This window comes from Syngnathus typhle, linkage group LG9 (genome assembly GCF_033458585.1).
Source record: "Syngnathus typhle isolate RoL2023-S1 ecotype Sweden linkage group LG9, RoL_Styp_1.0, whole genome shotgun sequence".
In the NCBI taxonomy this organism is placed as follows: Eukaryota; Metazoa; Chordata; class Actinopteri; order Syngnathiformes; family Syngnathidae; genus Syngnathus; species Syngnathus typhle.
The window spans coordinates 9,382,843-9,408,691 of NC_083746.1; the positions used below are offsets into that span (position 1 = coordinate 9,382,843).

The 25,849-nt window shown below is 41.2% G+C and overlaps 1 protein-coding gene across 1 annotated transcript in view; it reads right to left on the reverse strand.

Annotated features, from left to right (window-relative positions):
* LOC133160028 (E3 ubiquitin-protein ligase SH3RF3-like) overlaps positions 1 to 25,849 on the reverse strand; it is a 40,570-nt gene that overhangs the window by 6,163 nt on the left and 8,558 nt on the right. The window contains exons 2-7 of the mRNA XM_061287551.1: positions 9,848 to 10,123; positions 7,977 to 8,072; positions 4,711 to 5,022; positions 3,972 to 4,087; positions 2,776 to 2,946; positions 653 to 918 (exon numbers count right to left, since the gene is read on the reverse strand). Of these exons, the coding sequence (XP_061143535.1) occupies positions 653 to 918; positions 2,776 to 2,946; positions 3,972 to 4,087; positions 4,711 to 5,022; positions 7,977 to 8,072; positions 9,848 to 10,123 (1,237 nt within the window). The remainder of the gene's footprint in view (positions 1 to 652; positions 919 to 2,775; positions 2,947 to 3,971; positions 4,088 to 4,710; positions 5,023 to 7,976; positions 8,073 to 9,847; positions 10,124 to 25,849) is intronic.

The following is a 25,849-nucleotide window of genomic DNA, read 5'->3' on the forward strand; positions in this document are numbered from 1 at the left end:
CAGTCTCACAGTGTCAAGCAGTACTGCGTGTGAGTGTGTGTGTGTTAACACAACACTCCCACACCTGCTCCACATCATCCTCACAAGCCATGCAGACCTGCCAAGGTTCATTTACTAGCTGCCAACTTTGCCCTCCAGCGCCAACGTTTCTATTTTAAAACAGTTTTTGGGTTACCTTAGGCTCACATTACTTGGCAAAAGTCGATGTTTGTATTTTAAGATGGGAAGTAGCATAAGAAGATAGTTTGTGCATGAAACACACCAAATGTTTTCCGGCCGATCGTGACACGGGGCCACGTAATTGCGTAAAGGTGACGGCAGGCAATTGTGTTAGCAATCAAGCGACTGCTGATTAGACAGGGCTCAGCGGGCAGACAAGCTACTCCGCTAGAAACAACTTAAGATGCGCAGCGGGGTGCAAATTGCAGATATTATATGATGTCATGACACTAATGGTAGTTTATGTTGCTTTAATGACAGCTCAGAAAATCGTCGCAGCGAAGAACCTGTCATACATGAACCTCCGCTCGACTGCTTTCGTTTCACTTCGGAATATGATTGTAACGTCTGTGAAAGTTGCATAAATATAGTGTTTGGTCCGTGGCAAGATTTGAAATGAGTATTGATTGAAAATATGTCGAGTCGTGCTCACCCAGCTGCATTGAAGTGCGTGTCTGGTTGACTGAATGCTGACTGGAGCGCAGGCAGTTTTTCAACTGCGCCGCCGCGCTCTGCGGCGATGAGGCGGGACTGACGCAGTTGACTAGCGGCGTGGAGGGACGGGACGAAGAAGGCCCCGGGGATCCTGGAGAAGAAGGGTCCGAGATTTTACCGCTGACCTGACTGCAACTACCACTTCCTCCGTTTCCTGGACTGGACAAACATGAGCCCTTTGTGGCGCCAACTCCAAATGTGGCCCTTTAAAAGAGAAAAAAGAGAGATTGGGAAAGATTAGAAACTCTAGTTCTGAAGGCACCTCCAACGAATTGTAAAAATATGTATAAATATATATGACTCTCTACAGCATAGGTGTCAAACTCAAGGCCCGGGGGCCAGATACGTCCCAGCACATCATTTTAAGCGGCCCGCGAAATTTGCATCAACTTTGTGTCATTACTGAAATTACAAATTGTCTTCACTTTTAGAAAATAGAAATATTCCTAGCAATTATTATTAACATTCATCTTTGAACAATTTTTACTACTGCAATTTTCGGACTATAAGCTGCACTGGACTATAGGCTGCACCAGCTAAAACTCGTGATTCCGGGTTCAAAATTTGCGAAAAAAGTCGTGGCTTATAGTCCAAAATTTACTGCAGTCTCTGATTTCAAAACTAGTCTACCATTTTTCAGCTAAAAAACGCTTTCTGTAGATCACATAAATGACGTGGCTCGTGTTTCCGAATAATAAACGTCAACCTGGCGAGCTGAACTGCACTGAGTGCACCATGTGCTCTCTTATTGCTGCCCATTGACTTCCAGTCACATCCAAGAGTTATGAGCTTGCGCCAGTTTGATCTTGTGTGCCAAACAATTTGAGTTTTAAAGCCTCTATAAAGGGGACACTTGCAGGGAGAATATTTCAGATGGACCTCACTTAAGCTTCTCGTACACAGCCGGTCGCCATCGGGGATATTGCACTCCATGCTCGTGTAAGTGGGATAGCTGGGAGAGCTCCCACAAAAATATCTCACACGGGGGTGACATTAAGCTGATATTGTAAAGTTATGTATGAAGCCGCAAGGCACGGAGGCGGATGGATTTTTTAACGTGTGCTGTTACATAATCTTTGAACAAAACAGACTTCAGACACTTGAGGAATGGTTTGATGGTAAACATTTGCTGTGATTGTTTCCGTCACGCTCGGCTAATGGGTTGGATAAAAAGCCACTCACTATTTCAAACGTGACGCTCTATATTTCAGATTAAACGTAAGCTTGTTGTTAATCGTTTGGGAAATATCGGCGGTCGATTAAATGAGCCCAGGTGTGTGTGGGTGTCATCTTATTGTCATCGTAATGACAGTTTCCTAAGTACGGAGGAGGGCAGCTCGAAAAAGAGCGAGTGCTCTTGAGCAAATAAACGCAAATTGTCTCATTTGATTTTACCCTCCCCACCTCTTGCGTACCTCTGGTCTCATCACTCTCTCTTTGCCTCTTTTTCACCTTTACCACCCCCGCCCCTCCCTCGTACGCTTTCATCATCTTCCTCACTCCTTTCATGCCTCATTTTCTTTCCACCGTTCCAGAAGTCTTCATTATCTTTTCTCTGGCTTGTTTGTGTTTGTATTATTCCTCCACTGCTCAGCTTTTGTTTCTCCCTCGTTCGTAGTCTCTCACCGCACGGCGGGGTAAGAATGCAGATTAGCCGAGCGGCTGCATGAAATACGGACCTCCTCAAAGGCATGACGGCGGCTATAAAAATGAACAAATACACAAGTGTGACCTCAGCACTCTTACCTTTTAATCTCATGCGGTTTTAACAGTGCCGGGTAGTTGGCTTTGAATGCTAACAGCAGCGGTAATAACAATTTTATGATAATGATGATGATGCCGCTGGTAATGATTTATTCTCGGTGTGTGGGAGCAGCAAAAACAATACAGTGGATCCTCACAGATCCAACGTAATCTGCTCCAGGAAGTTGATCAACCAATATGGAACTCTGACGTGTATAGCCGTCATTGGCAATTAATGGGTGAGAGAAAAAAATGAATCATGGAACCTTTAACACAAGACAAATTTAAGGTTGTATTTTAACATTCTATATGACTGACCTGGACACGGGCGTGACGTAGTTTCCAGGAAAAACGCCAGACGCTGCAGTTCTCAGCGAGGTGCCTTTGAACCAGCCGTCTTGACACTTCTCCGTCACCCGGTACATCTCTCCCTTTCTAAGTTCCAGCTCGTCGGCCTTTTGGGGCTTGTAGGCGTACAGTGCAAGGTAGCTGAGAATTTGAGGTATTGGAAAATAATATGTAAAGAAAAAGGGCTGACAAACATGAACACCAAACATGAGACACACGATGTCTCTTGACACTGGCAGAGCTAGAGGGGGGTACGTGGGGGCACTGATTTCCCCCAAATAAATGCTTGCACCCACCAGGTAGCCCAGATAAATTGACTTTTTGGTCATTTCTTTTTATTGTGAGAATTTTGTCCCACATTTTCACCCGTGCACCTAACATAATGAATCTTTATCAACGTTTTTTTGAAGAATTTTTGGGGTTTGTTTAAAAAAAAAAAAGAGATACTTGCTATCAAGAGAGATTGTACAAAAAAAAAAGAATCAAAGATGAGGCAAATATATTTCAAGAAAAGTATAACTAATCTGCATTATATATTTGTCACACTGTAAAAACGAGCTTCTGTTGTTGTTGTTATTGTTAATGATTGCAAACTAGAGTAAATCAGCTCTATACGCTGCCGCTAGGTTGCCATGGTAACAGACATGGGGATGGTATTCCGTCTTCCCATGGCAACAGGGATAGTTGCCAGGTCAAGATTGAAACGTCCACCCTCATCAGCAGTACCAAGTCACTCTAGACGTGTGTCTTGGTCCGTGTGAAACTTACAGACCCGGAAATATAGGGACAGGTGATGTCTTGTTTCACAAGAGAGAGATTTGTCTACACTGAAGGTCGTTCGATGCTGCAAATTGGATAGCATAAAAAGTGACTTTTCATTTTCTTGATGTGGAACAACTCTAAGGATAAAAGAAAACGTAATGTGATTGCCCGTGATGATGAAGGCTTATTTTGAAACGGTGCTTTTACAGCCAAGGTCAAAGCGTGTTATTGTATTTTTGTGTTTTCCCAGGATGCCTTTTAAAGTTGTTTTTAAAGGCTTTTCTCAGTGTCATTCTGGAAGCGGAGTAGTAGGAATAGTGGAACATGGCCAATATCTCTGGGCATAATGGAAGGTTTATTTTTAAGCTTGCAAGAAAATCAAAGTAAACAAAAGGAGGACTCACATGTTGAGAGGCAGCTGCACCTTTGCATGGGCCAAAAGTTCAGAGGTTATCGATGCCACTTTTGGCGGCACCAGTACCCCTGCCGAGGAAGGAGAGGGACCTGGGGACGATGCGTCCTAGATGCATACACAAAGTGATAAACGTTTAGAAACTTTGAGGCATCAATGTAATATTCTCTGTGTCTGCAGCTTCCCAAAAACATTAGAAGCAACCAGAGGCAAACTGGAAGTAACTCTGGGCTAGAGCAATATAAAAAAAAAAAGTGGCAAATATTTTATTTAAATGGAAGTGTCAGAGTTTGTAATTGGGAAATATATCAGGGATGTTAAAAAGCTGGATTAGCTTTCAGGCAGTAGCTCTCTTCCCATACTGGTGAAGATGGTAAATTGCATCTGTGTAGCGTGCATTATATTGTAGCAGCCCGTTTGTCATTTACAAGTTATGGGCGCATAAAACACAGTCTTATTCATATACAGTAAAAATGAGAATAGTCAGGATATATTTTCGTCAAAACGACAGTTACAACTAATTAAACTCAAAACTTCACATCAACATTGGATTATTCACTTTTAATAAAAGCTTCCATTAAGGACGAATAATTATTTGTATTTTTTTTTTTAACAGAAGGAGGATTTCCCATTTTTAATTGAGATGAGATTGTCATTATTTCATTATTTGTTGACACTGATGATTTTTTTATTTTTATTTTATTTTATGTGATGTGGTTATGCATGTGAACCTGGATGCGTGCTGCGGCCCTGGGGTCCGAGGAGCTGATGAGGATCGGGTGGGAGATCTCCATGCTGTGTCTGTTATTGAGTTGGGCGGCTCGCTGGGTGACGGAGAGAGCCGAGAACGAATGCCTTTTCTTTGCATTCTTCTTCCCTTCGCCTCTCCGATGTCCCGGGCCGTTTCCGTTGGAGGGCGAGGTGCTAGGAGAGGGGCCGAGAGAGCAGGGACCCAAGGGGGACGGCTCGGAACTGGGACCCGGCACGCTGGCCGTTGTCGTGGGCTTGTCGATTTCCATCAGCTGCTTTGCCGTTTCGTTTAACTGGAGGTGGAGAGAGGAGGAAGTGAGGAAAACAAGTCTTATTAAATGCCTCCATTGAATTTTGCCATTATTGATATCAATTAGCTTGTTAACGCCACAGTCAAGAATGGCTCTGGTCTGGTAGGAGGGCTCAGCTTTAATATCGACAAAACAGACTGTAATTCAAAAAAATAAATAAATAAAGGAAAAACTTTGTGACAGTTTAAAATAAAGAACTTATTGATATTTCTGGACTTGGCCTTTTAAAAAAAAAAAAGAATAACAATTTTTATCAACCTCAACGATGAGCCGATTGGAGCATGCTGGCCTTACTCGTGGCTGACGAGGTGAAAACGAATAAACACTTTTTGTTTCAAGCATTGGAAGTTGCTCAAATCGACACTCAAGTCACAAGCAGGTGCATTAAAAGGTCCCCATTTAATTAATGAAGACGTAAGTAAAGTAGGTTCTTGTTAACCGCCTGAATCGCTTTAGAGGACATTCAATTAATCGACTTGCATTAAATTCCAGGAGGTGAACTAAACACAAGCACACACTTAGGAGTAAACTAAAAACACTAAGAGACAACATCAGCTTTTGCCCTCTGACAAACTTCACTTATCATGGCGCAGCCTCTTCTCAGACTCCACAAACACTCCCTGGAGGAAAATGTTATTTCAAGAGCCACGGGCCAAAAGAAAAGGTGGATACGCGTGCAAGAACAAGCTATATAGGCCCCATTTCCATATTAATAAATATGCTAATCAAGCCGAATCATGCTAATGAGCATGATGGATTGAAGCTGCGATTCTCTTGGGATAGACGAGAGGACAGGGGACACACACTCCCCAGACACGGAAGGTCAGTGACACAACACACACTCGCTCGCTCAGAACTTATCAAGACTAATCAAGTCATTTTTAGCGACTATATGCAGACACACACTCGCCTGGCACGGCAACAGCGATAAAGGTGCGGAGTGAGAACGGGGGAAAGTTATGATAGAAACGATTCTTTACTTGGCTGAATTAAAAAAAAAAAAATCCAAGGTTAGCTACCATATTTTGAGATAATGCTTATTTTCGGAGGGTGAATCATACCAGGGGTCAACCTTATCTGCACTGAGAATAGCCCGACTGCATAAACAATTTCCCCAAAAATCCTGTTTTGTGTACTTCTCTTGATACGATCACTTGATTTCCCTGTATCCATCTTCCAACTGCTCTTATTCATTTTGACACCAGCTAGATAGTGGCCGACCCCTGAAATATGCTTGAATCCCCCCAGGTGCCACACTAGATAATTGACTTTTTCGGTATTTTCCGATTTTTCCGGCAATTCTTTATCACTTTTTCACCCATCCCCTGAAGGAAGAATTTACAGAGTCTTCATTAGCGTTTTCTGAAGAATATTTGGGGTTTGTAAAAGTTTTTTTTAAATAATATTTTATATATATAAAATGGATGGATGGATCTACTATATACCGTATTTTCCGGATTATAAATCGGAACAAAGTAGAAAAAAAAAACATGTATAAATCGCACCAGAGTATAAATCGCATTTTGGGAGGAAATTTATTTGATAAAATCCAACACCAGGAACAGACATGTCATCTTGAAAGGAAAAAAAAAAAAAAAAAAGAATCGGCAACAACAGTACGATATGCTAACGTTAAATAAACATACAAACAAGGAACTGAGAAGTGAGTCCCCCAGCCCAAGAAAATAATCTTTGCTCCGCCAGTGCCTTGTGTCTCATCATAAGTATTTGTATTTGCATTGTATTTAATTCAGACTGCGCCTGAGTTCTCTCAAAATGATTGGCAGCCAATTCTATTCTATTATCTTCTTTTATGCTCTGCAGTGACTGAATCCATTCCGTTCACATCCATCACCAATTCCGAGCAGACTCAAAGCACCGCAACAAAGTCGAGGAACAGAAAAATGAACCATTGCTTTCCGCTTAGCACCCCTCACAGCTTGTACTCTTACACAGCCAGAAAATGGGAAATCGTTTCAAAGTCCTCACACCCTCAAGCCACTTTTTAGATCTGCTCCTCTTGAGCCGGTGCTACCAAATCCTGCGTAGAAAATGTAAAAAAAAACACAGTAGCGTTTATTGCTTGCCGTGAAAAATACAAACCATTATCTCCGGATATGCGGCATCTAGTCTTTTAGAAACGGTTTTACATTTACAAATCCCGTACCACGCAATACCCTGAAAACATGATTGCAATCTCCCAAAAAGCAATAAACACCTAATAAGATTATATAAGATGATAAGATGACATTACTTAAATTCCATAATGGGTTAAACTATTTGGGAAGCTATTTGAGAAATGCCTCCCCCCTTCCCCCCTCCACATCGTCCTGAAAAGACCGAGGCTCCATAATGGCGCTTTTGTCCAGACATCCTTTTTTCCAACCCAACCTTATCACCCCATTTTGGAGATAATGCTTCTAAAATGTAATCATCTTTACATTCGGACGATATTGACCATCCTGTCAAATGATTTGGAAATATATCAGATTATTCGCGCACACAAACAGCAGCTGAAGTCCAGCTGGGTCTTATTCATTAGTGCAGTCGCACACACACACATGCATGTGTGTGTGTGTGTGCCCTTGACATGTCTTGGTGCCCCTGCTGTTTGGGAGTGATGGAGAGGTCTGAATTATTGATGTATCTCTACTTAAAACGAAGCCTTTGGATTGATGGATGTCTGACTCCTGTGTGGGCCATGTCAGAAATAGTTTCACTGCGGCCATGTTTTTATAAGACAAACAAGCCGATAAAGTCTCAAGTTGGTATTCATGTCGTGCTTTGTCTTTTTTTTTTTTTTTAGAAATCGTCAGCTCGGGTGATTTTCCCAAAAATAATGGTCTTCCCCACGAGGTGCAGCTATTACTTCCGCTCCAAGATTGCTGTTTTTGTGATGCCAAGTGATTGTTTGTGTGCGATGTCTGGAGGCTTACTTCAACGTAGAGGATGGGGAAGATACCAATCTTGTCGCCCAGCATGCCTTCAGCCCAGTTTTCATCCACCCTCCTGATTACCGTCAGGACTTCATCCTGAAGGGATGACGCACAAAATACAAAGAGAATTTCATTTAACATGAAATTATTTTATATATGGAACAGATCAACCTCATATCTCAAAAGCAGTGATAGCATTTCGTGAGAAATTACATGTAATCTTCCCGAAATAGCCATGACGAAATTATATTTATAACAAAACGGACAATGTGACTATCTCCAACCGTGTAGTTTTGACATCATCCTACAAAGAGCATTGCAAACCGCCTCGTACTTACTACGTCGAATAAGTACATGCTTGTTTTACACGGCTATAGACTGGAGCCTTGTATGGCTTATGCTACACTTTGAGTTTGGTTTAAGATGGTATTTTTAGAAACATGAGGGTAACCACCCGAAGACAAAGCTGTATTTTGGGGTGCGTATAAAGGAATGTTTTTATTCTACCGTGACCATAGCAGAGCGAGCTGCTTAAGTCGACCGTGTCCAAACGACTCAGTGCTTTAATGAAGAAAATAACCGTCGGTGTAAACTTTATCAACAGTCCTTGTATTTATTTATTTATTTATTTATTTATTTATTTATTTATTTATTTATTTATTTATTTATTTATTTATTTATTTATTTATTTATTTATTTATTTATTTATTTATTTATTTATTTATTTATTTATTTATTTATTTATTTATTCATAACTTGTCCTCTCTGCAGTAATATCGTATAAAAGCGACACGATGACGTCTTCCACTTGACACAAAAACGCTTTTCACACGTGCGTTTTTCTGTCATTATGCGAATATGCGGGTCTCGGCGAGACTATTAGGGCGGCAGCGATAATGTAATTCTGCTAAATGACTTGGTATTAGTCATAGTGAGTAATTACCCTTCCCACTGAGAAAACAATCACACACACACTGGTTTTGCATGACAACCCACATTCTGCACACGGCAGGGAAGTGCGTATACGGCGAAGTGTCGTGTTCTATTGTCAACCTGTTGATTCACTTAGTCCTTAAATTAAAAACAAAACAATGTGCATTTCGTCAGGATGATATCTTGAGACTGTACAGCACCTGCTGTGATTTGTGCCGAGAAAGAAAATGATAAGCTTTGAGCGACAGAACAAAGCCGTGTTTCGAGAAACGCCGCGAGTAGAATTTCGTGAAATCACACCAAATTGAACATTTCATTTCATTTGAATCAGAGAGTTTTGTTGAAAATATAAAAAAGAATTAATCTTGCCTTCAAGTCTGCTAGCTTAACGCTAACATATTCCAAAGGTGTTCCGCAATCATGCATTTTAAAAGACAAGCTGTTATCTTCGTTCCCACCCACAACGTTAATTACCAGCTTCGTTTTGATCACAATGACCTTATATCCAAAGAGATGAGGCTTGCGTATCAAAGTGTCCCTGAAACGAGCTGTCTCTAATTCTGGATGAAAGTGTCTTGTTGAAGAAACCGTCTCGTGTTTCTTTAATGTGTACCTCAGAACATAATAGCGACGAGCAACTGACCCGCCACTGAGATCATTGTCAGGAAGAGAACACGACAGATGGAATCCCAGTCGGATCGTGGCCGAGACTATTCAGATTGTTTTCTTGAGAGATTTCTTTGGGGTTTCTGCAGAGTGGAGCCATCCTAGCCCGGCCCCCAATTTAGCAGTTTTTGGTTCAATCCCTAATAAGTTACTGTAGTTTCCAACCCAAATGACTCTAACCTCAGAGAAAAATGTATGCAAGCGATTTCAACACAAATTCTTTCTACATACAAGAACTTTACAGTCTATGAATGAGTGTTGGCGTGTGTCACCTTGCTGAACGCCAGGCAGTCTTTATCTTGGTCTTTGTTTTTGACCTCAAAGTCGTAAAGCGCTTTGCCCTGAGGCGGAGTCTGGCTGAGGGGCCGCAGCAACTGGATGTAACTCGCGGGCAAGAAGCCGTGGCAACCGTTCAACTCCCCGTGGTACCAGTTGTCATCCACTTTGCGTCGTAGGATAATGATGTCACCCTTGGAGAACTGGAGATCACCTGGCTCCTTGCCTTCGTAAGAGTAGAGAGCTTTCCCGCAAGGCAACGCTGGGATGTTCTGAAAGAGATCGGAAGACGATCGATTGACTCAAAAAATCTCTCGAATGTGAGGATAAATTATGAATATTTTATCAATCATCAGAATCTGGAAGATGTTTCATTTTGAGAATTAGATGACACTTTAAGAGGAACAAGCCCAATAATGAGAAAGAAGAAGAATGCAACTTCCAATAAAATGTATTTAAAAGACAGTCTTGGCAGTCCTACTAAAGTTATGTGGTTTTTTTTCTGGATTTGCTAGTTGACTCGAAAGTACCAAACCCGCACTGCATAATATGCTGTGACAGGCTCGTAAATGAGGCAAAGAAGGCATCAAACGTCTTCTGGCGCATGGGGCCCATGCAGCTGCCACTAAAATACAAGGTTGAAGAATTTCTGCGAAGAAAAAAGGATTGCCCCAAATGGGACCGGCTCTTTGAAGACCAACATGCGCAGTTGCAACAGATACATTAGCGTAATAGTGAGTTCGGGCTCTGAAGGAAAATGTATTTGTCCGCTTAACTTGTTGCTTTCAGTCAACAGGATGTTATGGCATGCCATTTACGTTGTGACACAAAATAAGTGAATCCTCAAAATATTTGAGGAGGATTAAAAGCAATCCTGTCTTGCCTCAGTGTCACAGAGTCGAAATTATTCCAAATAATCCTGAGGTTCCAATTTCTAGTGAACTGTTGTTTCATCCCGTTTTCCCATTTAAGGAGGTGAAAATGTTCCTTTGTGCAAAGACTGGAACAAATCTCTTTCAGCTGAATTTGATAGTTTGTTTCCATTGTTCTGTTTTCATTTTTAAAAATGACGGTACTCCATATTAAAAAGGCAGATTGTTATGCTCCGGAACAGGACACAACATGGGGGAAAAATACATGGCAACTCTAAATAAATAAAAACTGGGGTGTAATAATGAATACTCAGTTTGATATTGAATATTAATCATATTAAACTAATATAAGGGTTTTTAACCCTGTTTCTTAAACCCTGCAAATCCTGTCACACCAGATTAGCCAAACAGCATGATCTGCAGGAGCTGGCTAACCAAACAAACCGGATCATTCTAATCAGGTGTATAGCAGCAGGTAGAAAACATGGAGGACAGTGACCCCTTGGGGAATATAAAATCAGTATTGGTGCATCCCCAAAAACAAAAATTCAAACGGGCATTATGATTCAGATGACTCAAGTGGGCAGCGACGGGCAAACAATAATTGTCACATGGAGAATTGCGATAGTCATGCAAACTGATTCTCTCCGGATGTCACTTAGAAGCAAACAACCAGGGGCTTTCCCACCACAAGATCAGATCCTTGATGATGCAATCTTAGGAAACATACAGTCAGTCACCAATACTGCCATGACAGCTACTGCAAAAAGTAAAATATACATGCAAATGAATCGAATCAAGTGTTGAGCAGCCAGAGATGGAAACGGCTGGAGTTTTGCATGTAGGCTTAATTTTATATTCAGCATCAAAAGTTTATCAGATACACGTCTATGACTGTATTCTGCATACGTGAGTATATCCTCCATTATTTTTACTGGTCAGAATATTCCACCCCACCCCCAAACACACATCAGAGCTTCTCGGAGAACGTAAATCCACTAACCCCTGTGGTGCAGTAATTATTGTTTGTGGATTTCTGTAATGGCCAGACGGTATGTATGGTCGTGTATGTGCGTACGTGTGTGTGTGTGTGTGTGTTGGACATAAATGCAAACACATTGACCACTGCTGAGGTCTCCATCTGCTCAGCTCTTTCAATCTGAGCCTGCCTAGTTTTACAGGTTGACTTTTTGGTTGACATCATACGATGCAATTTATGTTTGACTTGGAAGTTTCCAACCCTGCAACAAAACTGACAAAGCTCGTAGTAACACCTCATCACCTCGTTGGTCGTTTTAGTTTCTGCTTAAGGTTACATTCATCAGTGAATTGTTTCCGTTCGGTTTTCCGTTGCTTCGAGATGAAACGTCCAATTGGCGTCTAGAACACAACCAAACATTTACACGACGACGATTAACAACAACAATCACGCGCTAAGCTTTTGTTCATCTATTTACGAGGGTTTGATAAATGAGTTCATCATTTATTTATAAATGGCAAGTAGAAAGGAGTGGAAATCAATGGAAGAAAATTGATGCAGTGTGAACAGGAGTTTGTGGCTTTATTGTTTGACGGGCACGATGCCACCGAGACCAATAAGAGAACATTTGCTGAGAGGCGCCACTTCACAGCCTCTTGACCCGCTGAGATCCATTTGTTTCTCTGTTTATCTCCAAGTGTACAGCGGCTGACACAAAAATGACTCAAACATGAGAAGAAGACACGAGCGAGTGTTGTATTGACACAGAGCGTTGGATGCCAGGAGGGACATTACGCAATAGTTGTTTCTTTCATTTTACATTCATGGTCTCGTCCGGATCTAATTGCTAGCAAACGTTCATGTTTTCATCATAGCGGAACTGTAATAACAAACACCGTTAACCGGATTTTCTTGCAATGGTCAAACTTTTTTTTTTTATCCTCAAGTGGTTACACGGTGATTGCAAGTGTTTTGAGAACCGATTTTGTGAACCGGTGTGAACCGGTGTGAACCGGAGTGAACCGATGTGAACTGGAGTGAATAGGATATGAACCGGAGTGAACCGGTGTGAACAAGTGTGAACCGCGCATAATAGTGCTAATTAAATCAAGTGAATGAACACATGGTATAATTGGAATAAAGGTTTTGACATACAATGCTTCACAAAGCGAATGCATATATTATGTAAAATGTACAAAAATAGACCTCTTCATTGATAATTGCCTAATGAACTGGCGCGCTAAAAATTATGCCACTTAGGTTTTCCACCATCATAGGCAATCAAGCTGATATTTTTAACACAAGTAAATGGGACAGTGTGTTCCACCATGGTTCTACCCCAGTCCATTTTTCTCTGACATTTTTATAATGTAATACAGAGTTTTACTCAGCGGAAACTATAATTCTGCTTGGCTACCTCAGCAAAGTCACTGAGGTGAATTCTAAATCAAAACCCCAAGCCGTGATAAGAGAAGGAATAAAAAAATGTGGTGTCATGAGTTACCGTTTTTTTAATGCATGTGCGTAAAACAGAAAAAGCTTGCCCCAAACATCTATTTGTTTCAATTTCCAATTATATAACTGATTGCACTTTAAAAGGTCAAAGGTCACAGGATATAACGAGCTTAGCAGTCTACCAACCTGCGAGGTCTCAAATTAAATTTAATGTTTGATCTCAAAATTCATGTGTCTCACTCAATTTAGGAGGTTTCACTTCAAAGGAAACATTTGCATTCCGTTTATAGGAAATGTCACAGAGTTCCGGATAAGGTGAGCGTTCTGAGAAATAAGGAATTAAAAAGGGACTAAATCGTATCGTTTGGCACGCACCTTCTCGTCTGGATTCACTCATCTGTCAGCCGTAAGGCTCGCCAACACTAACATTCCCATGACGAGCCGGTCCGGAACACGCATGTGTGTGAAAAGATACTCGTCGGGACAGGATGTTCCTCTCCATTTTTATAAAGGCAAACCATTTTGTGAGTCTCTGTCTATCGACTTCTGGTAACAACACACATACCTGCGCTTTGAACTGTGATTACTTTCCTCTCTTGTTTCTTGCTCATGTGTCCTTGGAGGGGCATTGGGCCTCGACAACTTTTCTCGACTCCGTGAGTGTGCGGTAATAGCGTAGTAAATCTACTTTGTTTTTTTTTACCGCGCTATCACATTGTGCCGTTTTATTGGAGCGGATATTCGATCTCAAAATTATTATATGTGTGTTTAAATAAATGTGAGGAAGAGGAAGACAGGAATACAGTGCAACGGTAAGATAAACTAATACAAGCGCGAGGCATTTGATTAAAACCCAGAGTTGTGAATGAAAAGTAAATAATGTTAACATAAATCAACAGATCAGCTGGTACACGCAATTACAGTCAAGTACATCGCAAATGCAAACACAAGCGGGGCTGTCTGGCAGCCACTCAGGGCACTATTGATTCACTTTCCATCTATAATTCAACATACAACATACACCTCTGTTTAAGCGGCGGCACACAAACGCAAGCGGCAAGACAAAAAAAAAAATAATTATCCACTCAAATCAAACTGTCAAGACTACTTTAAATGCAAAAGCTGGACGCGATTCTCTTCATTTGACGTTGACTTTGACACTCCCTAGCACAAAGTGAGACAAATAAGACACAGCTCCAAAAGCTTTAATGCATATTCATCAGAATCATTACCGTGTCGAGTCGAGGGGTGGCTGTGTGAAAAAAAGAAGAAAAAAAAAGTACAAACAGATGCACAGAGAAGCTGAGCTTGTTAGAAATGCAAGCTGTTGAGTTGGAGCAGCAGGCGATGGTCGTCCTATTGCTGATTGAGAAGAAGCAGTCAAGCAAGTGAAGAAAAAGATGGCCAACATCCGAGTGGGGATGACTAAAATCGTCAACGGTCATAAAAAGAAAAGACCCTCATTATCCTAAAAAGATAATCCAATATGTTATTGCGTTGTTGGATTGGGAGGCTATTACATCATTGAAAACCTCCTGTAGCTTTTTTAAATGATGAAATATAAATAGAAAATGTGACATGCATCCCCTGATGATTATCTTGACGCTTTCATTCATCCATCAGTCACATTGCAATGATTTGATATGTTGTAAAAAACATCCTGAACATTATTTTGCATGGCAGCCAATCAAAAATATTGACATAAACAGTTCCATGCTTCTGAAAGATTGCAGATATAGAGCTCAATAAGAAATTATATCATTTTTGTGCCTGGGTGTGAAACATATCCCCAGGCCAAATGGGGATTGACTGTATTTTTAAAAAATGTTCTTTGGAAGCTTTCTGATAAATGATCTTAGTCGATAGCAATTTTTGGCATGAGTCGTTTGTGCCTGAAACAGCTGCAACTTTTTTTTTTTTTTTTAATTGCTATGTGAAATGGTTTCTCTATTGTGTAATGGCATGACCTTTCTGGAAAGATATGCATTTGCAAATGCAAATAAAGAGAGGCAAACGAGTACGCCGCAGTAGATGGACGGTAATCTTGTTTAAAATTCCTTTCCCCACTCACATCCCCCACAACATATGACAATGTCAAACATTGCCATTTGTATGAGGAATTTGCATTTTGTGCGTGTTCTTCCCTCTGGACTTGCTTTTTCAATTCTCAGTTTGTTTCCTCAATTCTAATTATTATTTTAGTTTATAATTTTCGCTACAGTCGTGTTTAAAAGGTAAAATGTCCACACCGACTGCACGTGTGCGTGCATGCATGTGTGTGTTTGTGTGTTTGTTTAGTAGTACTTGCGAGGACCACCACTGTTTTCATTGCACAGAAAATGAATTTATTAGTTTCCACTCCATTTAAAAGAGACCCTTCCGCCTGCAGGGTGAAAGTTACACCCGGTGAGGCGGACACTGAGTCTCATCTCTTTTGGTTCTTTTCACTGGCTTTTCATTATAAAGCTGCTCTTTTCTGCGGCCTCCCACTGCGACTCAATTGACTGATTTCATTGTGATTATACTTGTGAAGTGACTCGGTTATTCACTTGCGATGACAATGAAGGGATAGGATATCAGCTCTAAAGTCATATCGTATTTAAAAGGAAGGCAAATACTTGCATGGGTGGGAGAGATAATCAAGGAGCAGGTGACGTTTGGATGGGTGACAGGTCGCCATCGATGTGTCCTTTGGTTTTTGGTCCCTCCCTTTCTCTCCAGCCTGTTGCCGTGACGACGCGGGGCATTGAGTGACAGATGGTTGCTGAGGCGTGTCGACAGTTGTTAAGAGTACTTAATGTGTCAGTCACAGTAACAGACAACTAAAAAGCTTAAAGGATACACTAATGGCCCCAACAACTTGCTAATATTCACTCAAGATTCCGAGTGAGAATTGTGAGGGGGAAAATAAAGTAACATTTTGTTGTGATGATAAAGAATGTCAGAGATCTTAATTTTGGCCAAACTAAATTTAAAGAAGTGGTTGTGAAGTAAATATTGATCAAGCTGAAGTTTGACATCTATCATATCTTGAATACCAAAATAAATTTGGGCCAAATTACAAAAACAGATTGGAGAGGAAGAGGAGAAGAGGAAGAGGAGAAGAAGAAGCGCCCGCTGTCTGCCAACAAGCATTTCCAAAGTGTTATAAATGATCTCCGTCTGTGGCATTTTTCCAAACAATGTTAAAGGGGACAGAGTGACAGATAATAGATTGTGAAGTGTCAATCAATTCAAATTGAATTTTTGCTTATTTAATAGTCTGACAATTTGCCAGAGGTGGTTTAAGCACATGAGAGTTTAAGCCACAGATTGATAACCATCGGGGCAATGTGGAAAACTGCCCGTGTGCCTCGGAAACCAAGCTTCTTCCGTAATTGCAAACTTGTAAAGTATTGAGAAAATTCTAAAAACAGTCCAGATAGATTTTCTAGTAGCTCTATTTCACTCAGAGGTCATCCAGGTGACATCAACAAATCATTACCTTATAGACCTTGTGGGAGCTTAACATGACCCTGAACCATTGTGGACGCTAATGAAAGATGTTACGATACAAATTCTGACACTGCGGCGTGGACAAAAGTAGCTAGTACAGGACAATCGATCTTGCACATGGATCTAGGAGGACTGATGTCACAAGGAATAACAGGAACTTTCCCCTGGGGGCTACCTATTGACTATTTACCGCAAACGAGATTCTTCTAGCATGATGTCACACATTTGATATGTGGAGCATTGTTGGCAAAGGTGATTGGATGGGAGCTGGTGGCCAATCAGGTGAAAGCGAGAGGACTGACGTCAACTGTTTGCACTTTGTATCTCCTCTCCAACGCCTTCTCGCTGCTCACATCTTCCACCTGGCATGGTTCCCTCTCACCTAGTTTGTCACATCCGTCTGCTAGATCCATTTTTAATTCCGTCTCTGCTCTTCAATTTATTTTCGTAATGCTATGCCGAGTAATATACAGTTTAGAAAATATATTTTCTTTCATTGTTAAGTCGGGGTTTACTTTGTCAATAGTTCTGACTGGGCTCTTTGAGAAGAGTATCAAACAGTTGCAGATGTGACTGCCAAGAGGGACCGTCATTTTTATTTACCAACCTTGGATTCCGCTGAATACAGATGGAGATAAAATGAAGACACCAAACAACCCTATGAATAATAATAAGCAATCAAAAAGTAATGAACCTGCTCATGGGTTGAGTTGCTTATAAGGATTGAAAGGTCACACGGGGGGGGAGAATAAATTTACTCGCCAGTAAGCATTTGGCAAAATATAACTTTCGTCTTGGGACTTTTACATCAACCACGACATAGCAAGTATGACTAGTGAGAGGAAATAACAGCTGAGAATTCATCCATTATTCATCATACAGATACACAACATCAAGAAAATCTGAACTTTTCAGGGAAATACGGAAATTGTATTGAACAAAACGGTAATTAGTTAGTTAGTTTATTGTTTAGCACATATTATTATATCAATAACTGTGCAAGGAGGGAGACAAAGCCTAGGGCTTGTAAAGAGCTCCACTCCTTCTTACCCCCAATTCCAACCCTTAATGCTGAGTGCCAAGCAGGGAGGCAATGGGTCCCATTTTTGCAGTCTTTGGTATGACACGGCCGGGGTTTGAACCCACAACCTTCCAGTCTCAGGGGGGACACTCTAACCACTAGCCCACTGAGCTGGTAATTCACCAGTTTAGCTAAAAATTCCAGCTTTCGGAATTGCTTTGTTGATGAATGGACACAACAGCCTAAAGTTGAATACAATGTATTGTTTTAAGAGTTTTAAGGCTTCACTCAAAATAGTGCATCGTCAACAACATGCTGAGGGCAACAATTACTAAAAAACGATCACGCTGGAGAGATGCGTCTTGCCCTTTTTGCTTTGGCAGTCATTACTGGCATGCAGTCAGCCTTTATTCGATAACTGTCACTTCCCTCCCCCAATCTTCCTTGTGGCACACGTAAATCGCTTTTTACGCTTTGGTCTTCTTCAGAGGCGGAACATTCTACTTGAGATTGAAGAGGCGCAAATCGTGTGACATTAGTAATACTCAAAGCCGGCTTGAACTAATATTTTGTCATTACTCTCCAATGCATAAACAAAATACAGCGAGACGAATGCAGCGAACATTTGCAAGTACGCGGTAAGCCCAGTGATTCTATTCTATAAAAGCTTGGGGCGTTTTCCTCGCTTCTGCAGTTAGAATCCAGACACAAATTGTTCGTTTTTAAAAGAATAGGTACAAATATTTATTTTGTGAAACAATTATGATAATGTACGATAATCACAATTTCCGGTCCTTGGTGTCCTCCATGTTTTCTACGTCTCCCTGCTGCAACACACCCGATTCAAACGATCAGCCAATCAGCAAGGTTTGCAGAAGCTGGATAACCAATCAAACCTGATAACCAGATAACTATCCTGAGCGTTTAAATCAAGTGTGTTGCAGAAGGGAGACAGAAAACATGGAAGACCCCGCGGACCGGAAGTGATAATCAGGATACTAACGTTTTGTCCTTGCGCTTGCTAATTAATTTACAGCCGATTAAATGGCTAAGAAAATTTGATAATTAATTCAGCCGACGGGAACACCTTATCTGGGTGTAATTATTCTGCTGAGTAAGATGTAAAGAAATTCACACTTTACATTCATATTTTAAGGTAGTACAACGATTTTGTTCAATTGAGTGACAGCTACAAATCAGTCATTTTCAGGCTGAATCTGACTGAAATCACACACCACCTTAAAATATCAACGTGAAAAGTGAAGACCGGAATCGGCGACTCTTGATATAGTATCATTTGAACATTGCGCAACCCCGAGTTGCTCCTTTCACTTAGTTGCTTTTAATGACTTGCTGTTTTGTTAATGTGTCAGACTTTACTAGCGAGTAACCGTATCATCTCGTGTAGATTTAATGACGCCGTTAGTTCCCATTTGTACACACCTCGTCACCTGAGACCACCCACACATCTTAAACTGACATGCACGCATACCTACAGAGCTTTGTACTGCTCCGTATGTATTTGAGATATATGAGAAGGCGAGTTGAGACGCTATTACAGCGCATATATCATAGTCTCGTCTCACACCCACCCACCCTGTTTGATCTGCAAAGATACCTCCCAAAAAAAAGGTCCTGACCTTTGCAGGGGCTTATAAATCATTTATCATAAGACAACTCTGTGATTAGTCCATTCACCTTTAAAACAGGGTGGGGCCTGACATTAGATCTGTGTTGACGCCCCCCTCAATGGAGCCGTTTTGCAAGTCAGCGCAGTAATGTAGACGTTCGATGTGTCACTGTGACAACAATAGATGGTGTCATTTTTTAACACTACACACTAGTGTCCAGTGATGAATTTCAAATACTCCTCATGGTTGTTATAATTCAAGCTCAGTGTAATCTCAGTTTTAGCTACTATATTTATTGTGGCCCAATATAGACCCTTTAAGTGTTAAATTGTTAAATTAGAATGATTTTGTCGTGTGTACTTGTTACTAGGAATATATCGACAATGGCATTTAACACAACATTCATAATCATTGACACACACTTACACACATTTCTGTGGCCAATGTGTGTAAGTGTGATACCCAAGAGAAAAAAGCAGGAGATAGTCAGGGATTGGGTAGCAGCATGTAATGACTTATGGGGCCATGGGTGGGCAGGATCAGGTGGCAGGCACATTAGGTGGGTGGGCTGAGACATACAACCACACACCAGCAGTTTGATCCAGAAGGGACACACTTGCTCGAAATCCAAACACCTCACGTACCCTCAGCCTCGAAAACCTCCCGTAATTCTCCTGACTCATCTTGACCGGCCCATCACCCCTCCCCGCCAACCATTAGCACGTCCGAGGTTCTCCTCAGCTGTTGATCTTACTCAATCATCTCAAAAGCTCAAGCGTGTGACCGCGTTGGCTCCTTGACCGTGTTTTTCCCAGGATGTTTTGTCTTCCCTTGCCTTTGAATTCCATTTGTTATTCGTGTTCATTAATCGGGTAAGGTTGCGGTGGAGTGGAAGGAGACAAGAGGAGGAAAGCCAGAAGCACATGTGGTAGACAAGTCAAGCCTGAAGGCTCTTAAGCTGCTAGCTCACACCGAGCTGCGCCTAAGTGGTGTTAATATTTTAGTTCGCGCTGGGCCCAACGTGTTTTTAACATGATGGTAGCATGCAAAGAGTAAGAGCAAATTTGCTTTGGCTATTAATCAATCAATCCTCAAAATGAAAAGTTCATAAAACACTGGAATCATTTATAATTAGCGTTAAAATTACAGCCCTGGTAAGTCTTGAGTAAATCTATCAAGGCCTGTTTAAACTCAAACTTCCGTCCGGTGATGGTATCGCCGACTACACACGCACGGACTGAAGGTGTCGGTGTCTGGAGATAGAAGGGGGAACTATCAGTAACAAAGCAAATATTCATCAAATCCCACCAGACGGTGCATTATTCATCACATAGGGATTTGAATTATATATGTCGCTCATCAAATATTTACTTTATTTGAGTTTTCAAGAACAGCGGACGGCTTGTGGTAGTGCTGAGCGGCGGTGAAATGTGACAGAAAGGAAACGTGTGTTCTTATTTACATTCCGACATGCTATACGTTGGATTCATTCACGTAACTCTGCTTTAGGAGATCCCAAATTAGGACAATCAGCAAAATCTACAACAAGCTCAGATAAGAGTCAAATGTACTTTTTCTTTCCTTTTGCGAATTATACGACAAGATGAGATTTCGTCCATTGATGTCTACCGATGAATAATGGATTTGTTTCTACCAAAAATAGTTGGATTTGGTGGTGATCCGAAATAGATTAACGTGTGTGTGTGCGCACATAGGCTATAATTCTATTTTAAAGAAGATTAAACCTTTATTTTGGCAAACATCTTATTCAGAGCAAATCCTTCCTTTTACACACACACACACACACACAAATGCGGCAGTATGCTGCGCTGTGGGGGGGGGGGGGCATGATGAGGAGGGAGAGTAGTGGGAAATTGCCTACTGAGGGAAAGAAGGAATGGAAATAACACATCGACTTCATTTCTACCCAGTCAAAGGAAACACTTCACTGTCCAAGTGATTAGCGGATGACCTCCTCTTCCTCTGCAGGGAATCAGGACAGATGTAAGGGGTCAGCTAACACCTCGCCGATGGAGACAGACCAAGGGAAAAAAAAATCTCGTTCCTTCTCTCTGCCAAGTCTGATGGCATGAAGGCTTCTTTCACATTCATCTGTTAATACGGCCGCCGCTCTTCAGATCTGAAGGCCGAGGAGCTATGAAAAAATCCTTTCATTGCAGTTGGTATGAATCACACCCAATCAAATAACTTGATAAGAGAGAATTTATTAGGCATTCAAATTAAATAGTAGGTTTCAGGGATTTATGAGTTTCTTGCTTGAAATTTTACTGTGGCTTTTCAGTTATGTTCAAAAGTATTTTGAGAATGGAATATTTTTTTAAAGGTTGTGTCAGGTGTCTGATTTCGAGCCAGTAGAGCATTGAATGCAAATTACGGCTATGATTTAAATTACTTTGGAGTACTTTTGGACTCGATTCAATTCTATAAATAAATAGACTTTAGGCTGCCCCTAACCAGTCAATTTAATAACTTTAACAAGTTAGCTGACGTATAACACAACTTCAACTTTGTTTTTCAACTGTTTTTTCCCCTGCTGAGTGAAGTAAACATTTTCCTAATTTGCCAACGCAACGATTAAACCAAATTAAAAGACTCTTACTTTAAGATTGTGGTTGTCTCATTTCATTAGAAGCAAAGACACAGTCTGAATCTTATTGCCAGATTGCCTTTTTTTTTTATTAACTTCAGATTAAAGTAGAATTTACTTTTTGGCTAGAAAGTCTCAACAGACTTTAGCGTTTAAAATTACCTGTACAAAATCAACATTACTGCTGCTTATTTTTAAGAACCTTTAACGTAAAAACTCCAACACTGCTTTGTTTTCAGAACCGAAGAGTAGAAGTATTATATGTCCCACTGAATAAATATTTTGTTGTTTGTGCATGTCTGAGCAACCATGACCCAATTCCATTTATCTGCTACCACTTTAAAAACATTAGCAAGAAGAAGGCCAACTGTGAGAGATCATTGTTTAAATGGCTTCACGTTGTCAGCTCACAGTAAACAACATTTGATAACAAGTAACACAATTGGAATTGTTGTAGTGACGGAAAATGCCGGAACAAGTCCTGGCGTCTGTGTTTGTGTTGAGTGGGGTGGGATGTTGGGAGGGGTTATAAATGTCATCACTCGGCAACAGCTGCTAGTTGACATCATCACTGTTGGACAGCTGACGGCAACTACGAAAGAAGCCGGTTGAGGTCTTGGACCGTATTCTCTACCATGACCCCGCCCCCCCACACCTCGAGTTGTACACCCTATAGAAATAGGAAGACCAATCGAAGCGTAGTTTATATCTCCATAGGGTTACTTAAGGTCGTAACAGTCAAGGCAGGTGAGTTGTTACTTCTGCATGATGGTAAAATTTTATCTGTGAGGAGACAGAGGCAACATTAGACCTTCTTTTATTCATGAGCTGGATTTGCAGCGAGCAAATGACCCATGTGTTTACCTCAGCATGCAAAGGAAGTGTTCAAATGTACATGCAGAGGATGCCTTGTAACTGGGCAACCATGCGGTTGGCTCAGTTTCCCACCACAAATTAAGCTCACTACCAGAATCAATTGGACTGCAAAGAGAGCATTTCCTCGGCGGAAGCTTGTGCGGTGTTCCGATGGACTCCTTAAAACAACCCAGTGAGTCAACCGGATTAAACAATTCTGGATTTTACAAAAAAAAATATCTTTTTGTCTGAGAAACAACCACAACCTTCCTGAACAAACACACTGAAATACAATCCATGACGAGTTCACACACAAAAACACACACGCTGCCAGAAATAGGTGGCTGCAACTATAATTGAGGTTCCGTCAGTCTGTCTGAGGTTAGCTCAATCAACAAGGCCATATTTCCCGTTTCTGTCTCACACACATGCATAGACTCACGCACACATACCGTATTTAAGATGCTTTGCATTCATGTTCTTTGTGTAGCAATTATGAGGAAGACTATGGCCAGACATGAGACCACAGTAGTATAGACTGTATGTGCTAGGGGCGGTGAGGTGGCTTTGACTTGCCAAAGCTATAAAAGCGGGGAAGCTGGTACTGCATGACACACACACACACACACACACACACACACACACACACTCATGCACAAACTCCATCTGCCCACAGTGCAGGTCAATCATAACCTCATTCGGGCGGAGAGAGAGACACATTCAGTCTCCTGCTGGGACACATTCACTTCTCCTCTATGAGAACTAAACCAGTCTAAACCGGATTACACTGCACTGATATTAAAGTAGAGTGGACTAAATCATCGTCATGGATCATGCAGGTCCAAAACTGGATTATTAAAACTTGGATTATATTGACCTAACCAGCACAATATGGTTTAAACGGAAAATTTGGTGGAATAATGGACTGAATCAGATTGTATTAAAGTGACTCCACTGGGATAATCCATTTTAATAAATGAGAACATATGCCTGTTTTTCTAGCTAAACCGCCATTTAATCCAGTGATATTTTTCGCAATGGACTGAATTTCCTTGATGCCTGCGGTGGAAATTAAAATTCAATTTACTGATTGTAATTTTCCCAAGTGACCTTTGCTAGCTTAATGCTAACTGGACTGTGCTTCTTTAAGACAGTGTTGCGAAATACCTCACAAAGATGACGGGTTTAAACAGTGGTCTCACACCCACATACATACTGTACACACAGACAGAGGAGTGACCACAAGAAGACCATCCTCAGCCGTGTGAGTGAAGCCCAAACTAAGTCCAAATGTCATACACAGCACATGCAAGAAGACGCTGACGTAGACACCCGCGCATTTACACTACCGGTGGGACACCACTCTACCCCAGCTGTCCATTTATGGACCACGAGTGAATAATGAATCAGTGTCTGTCGGTGTGGGGGGCAAAGCATTAAAGCACATTGCATGCGTTCTGCATGGTAAACTACACACTGGTCATAAGATTCAATTATATCCAACAAGCGATCTTTATTCACGATTGACAACAACACAAACATCTGCGGGGTTGGGCCCATCTGTTGTTACAGGCTGCTCAATCAGCTTGGTGTGCGTGTGTGTGTGTCTTTGGGTTGGATATAAGCAATTGTCTGTTTGCGTGTAATATCGCTGTGGTTTCAGAGACTATGTACAGCTTGAGGCTAGGAATGTAGTCTGTCTGAGAAGAGGAATGTCAGTCAGCAGAATTGCTCGACATTGGGGAAGGACCATTAAGGGGGAGGACAAGCAAAACCAGATATTGTTTAAAAAGCAGCAGTAATGGGATTACTGCTTTTGGGATGGCTAACATTGAGGCTTTTGTACTCCCACCCCCTCGATAATTGACTTTTACAGTTTGGGAACACACGTTTCTGTTTGGCCCAACAAAATGTACATATGAAGTGAGCTACACTGCTAAAGACCGTAAGCATTTTTGGATGTGGTTGTTGGTATCTACGGTGAAGTCTGATACTGCTTCAAATGTGCTTTGAGACATTTTAAGTATGGAAGTCCTCTTACAACTCGTTTCCCAGTTTAGTTGTCGTTTTAACTCATAAATAAACCGTTCAATTAGTGCTAGCTTAGATAGCGGACTGTGTTGTTTTCGTATTATTCTAGGATTCAATTCTTGATTCTAATCTACTACCCGTTGGATTATAGACAAGTACCGTAATTTTCGGACTATAAATCGCGTTTTTTTTCATAGTTTGGGTGGGGGGGGCGACTTTTCTCAGGAGCGACTTATATACATACACATGTTTTTTTTCACTTTTTCGGGCATTTTATGGCTGGTGCGACTTATACTCCGGTGCGATTTATAGTCCGAAAATTACGGTACACAAAAGATGAGAGAATATTTCTTCACGTAGAGAGCAACCTGTAAGAATAAAAAGCAAATATATCAGAAAAACAAACCAAAAAAACAATGACAACACAGTGGGCAGTACAGTTCTGTGTTTACACTGCTTCATTCAAGTGTGTTTATCTGCATGCGCCATGGGACAGAGGTGACTTATCTAGGACAGGGACATCACAGGGAACAACAGCGGCAGGAATTTAATTTTCTGGTGGCAAATGAAGAGAAGAACAAGCGTGACCGAGCGGTTGCGCCTGTGGACTTTACTTTAATACCACCATGATCATATATAGAAGACATAAAAGGAACCGGAAACAACCAGGCGGGAAAAGTCTTCCTGCTGACGTTGTTTTAATGTCTAACAAAGTGTGTGTGGGGGGGGGAATGGCTGAATTCAGCAGATATAAAAGAGCTTTGCTGTGTCACTCAAAGACAGAAAAAGAAAAGAGGAGAGGGAACAAAGAAGAAAAGAAGTCAGCAGTAGAACGAAAGCAGCCATTAGAGAAATTCTATTGTTTGCTGTTTAATGTAAAACGTATTTGGATTAGCTTAGATCGAAACGTACACAGAGTTCCATTTAGCGTTTTCCGTAGGGGTTATATTGTACATTTCAGTATGTTTATGTGAGACTTCCTGGCCACAGTCTGTAACCACAAGTACTGATAAGAACCTCTTGTGAAAGTGCCAGTTCTACAAGCTTTATT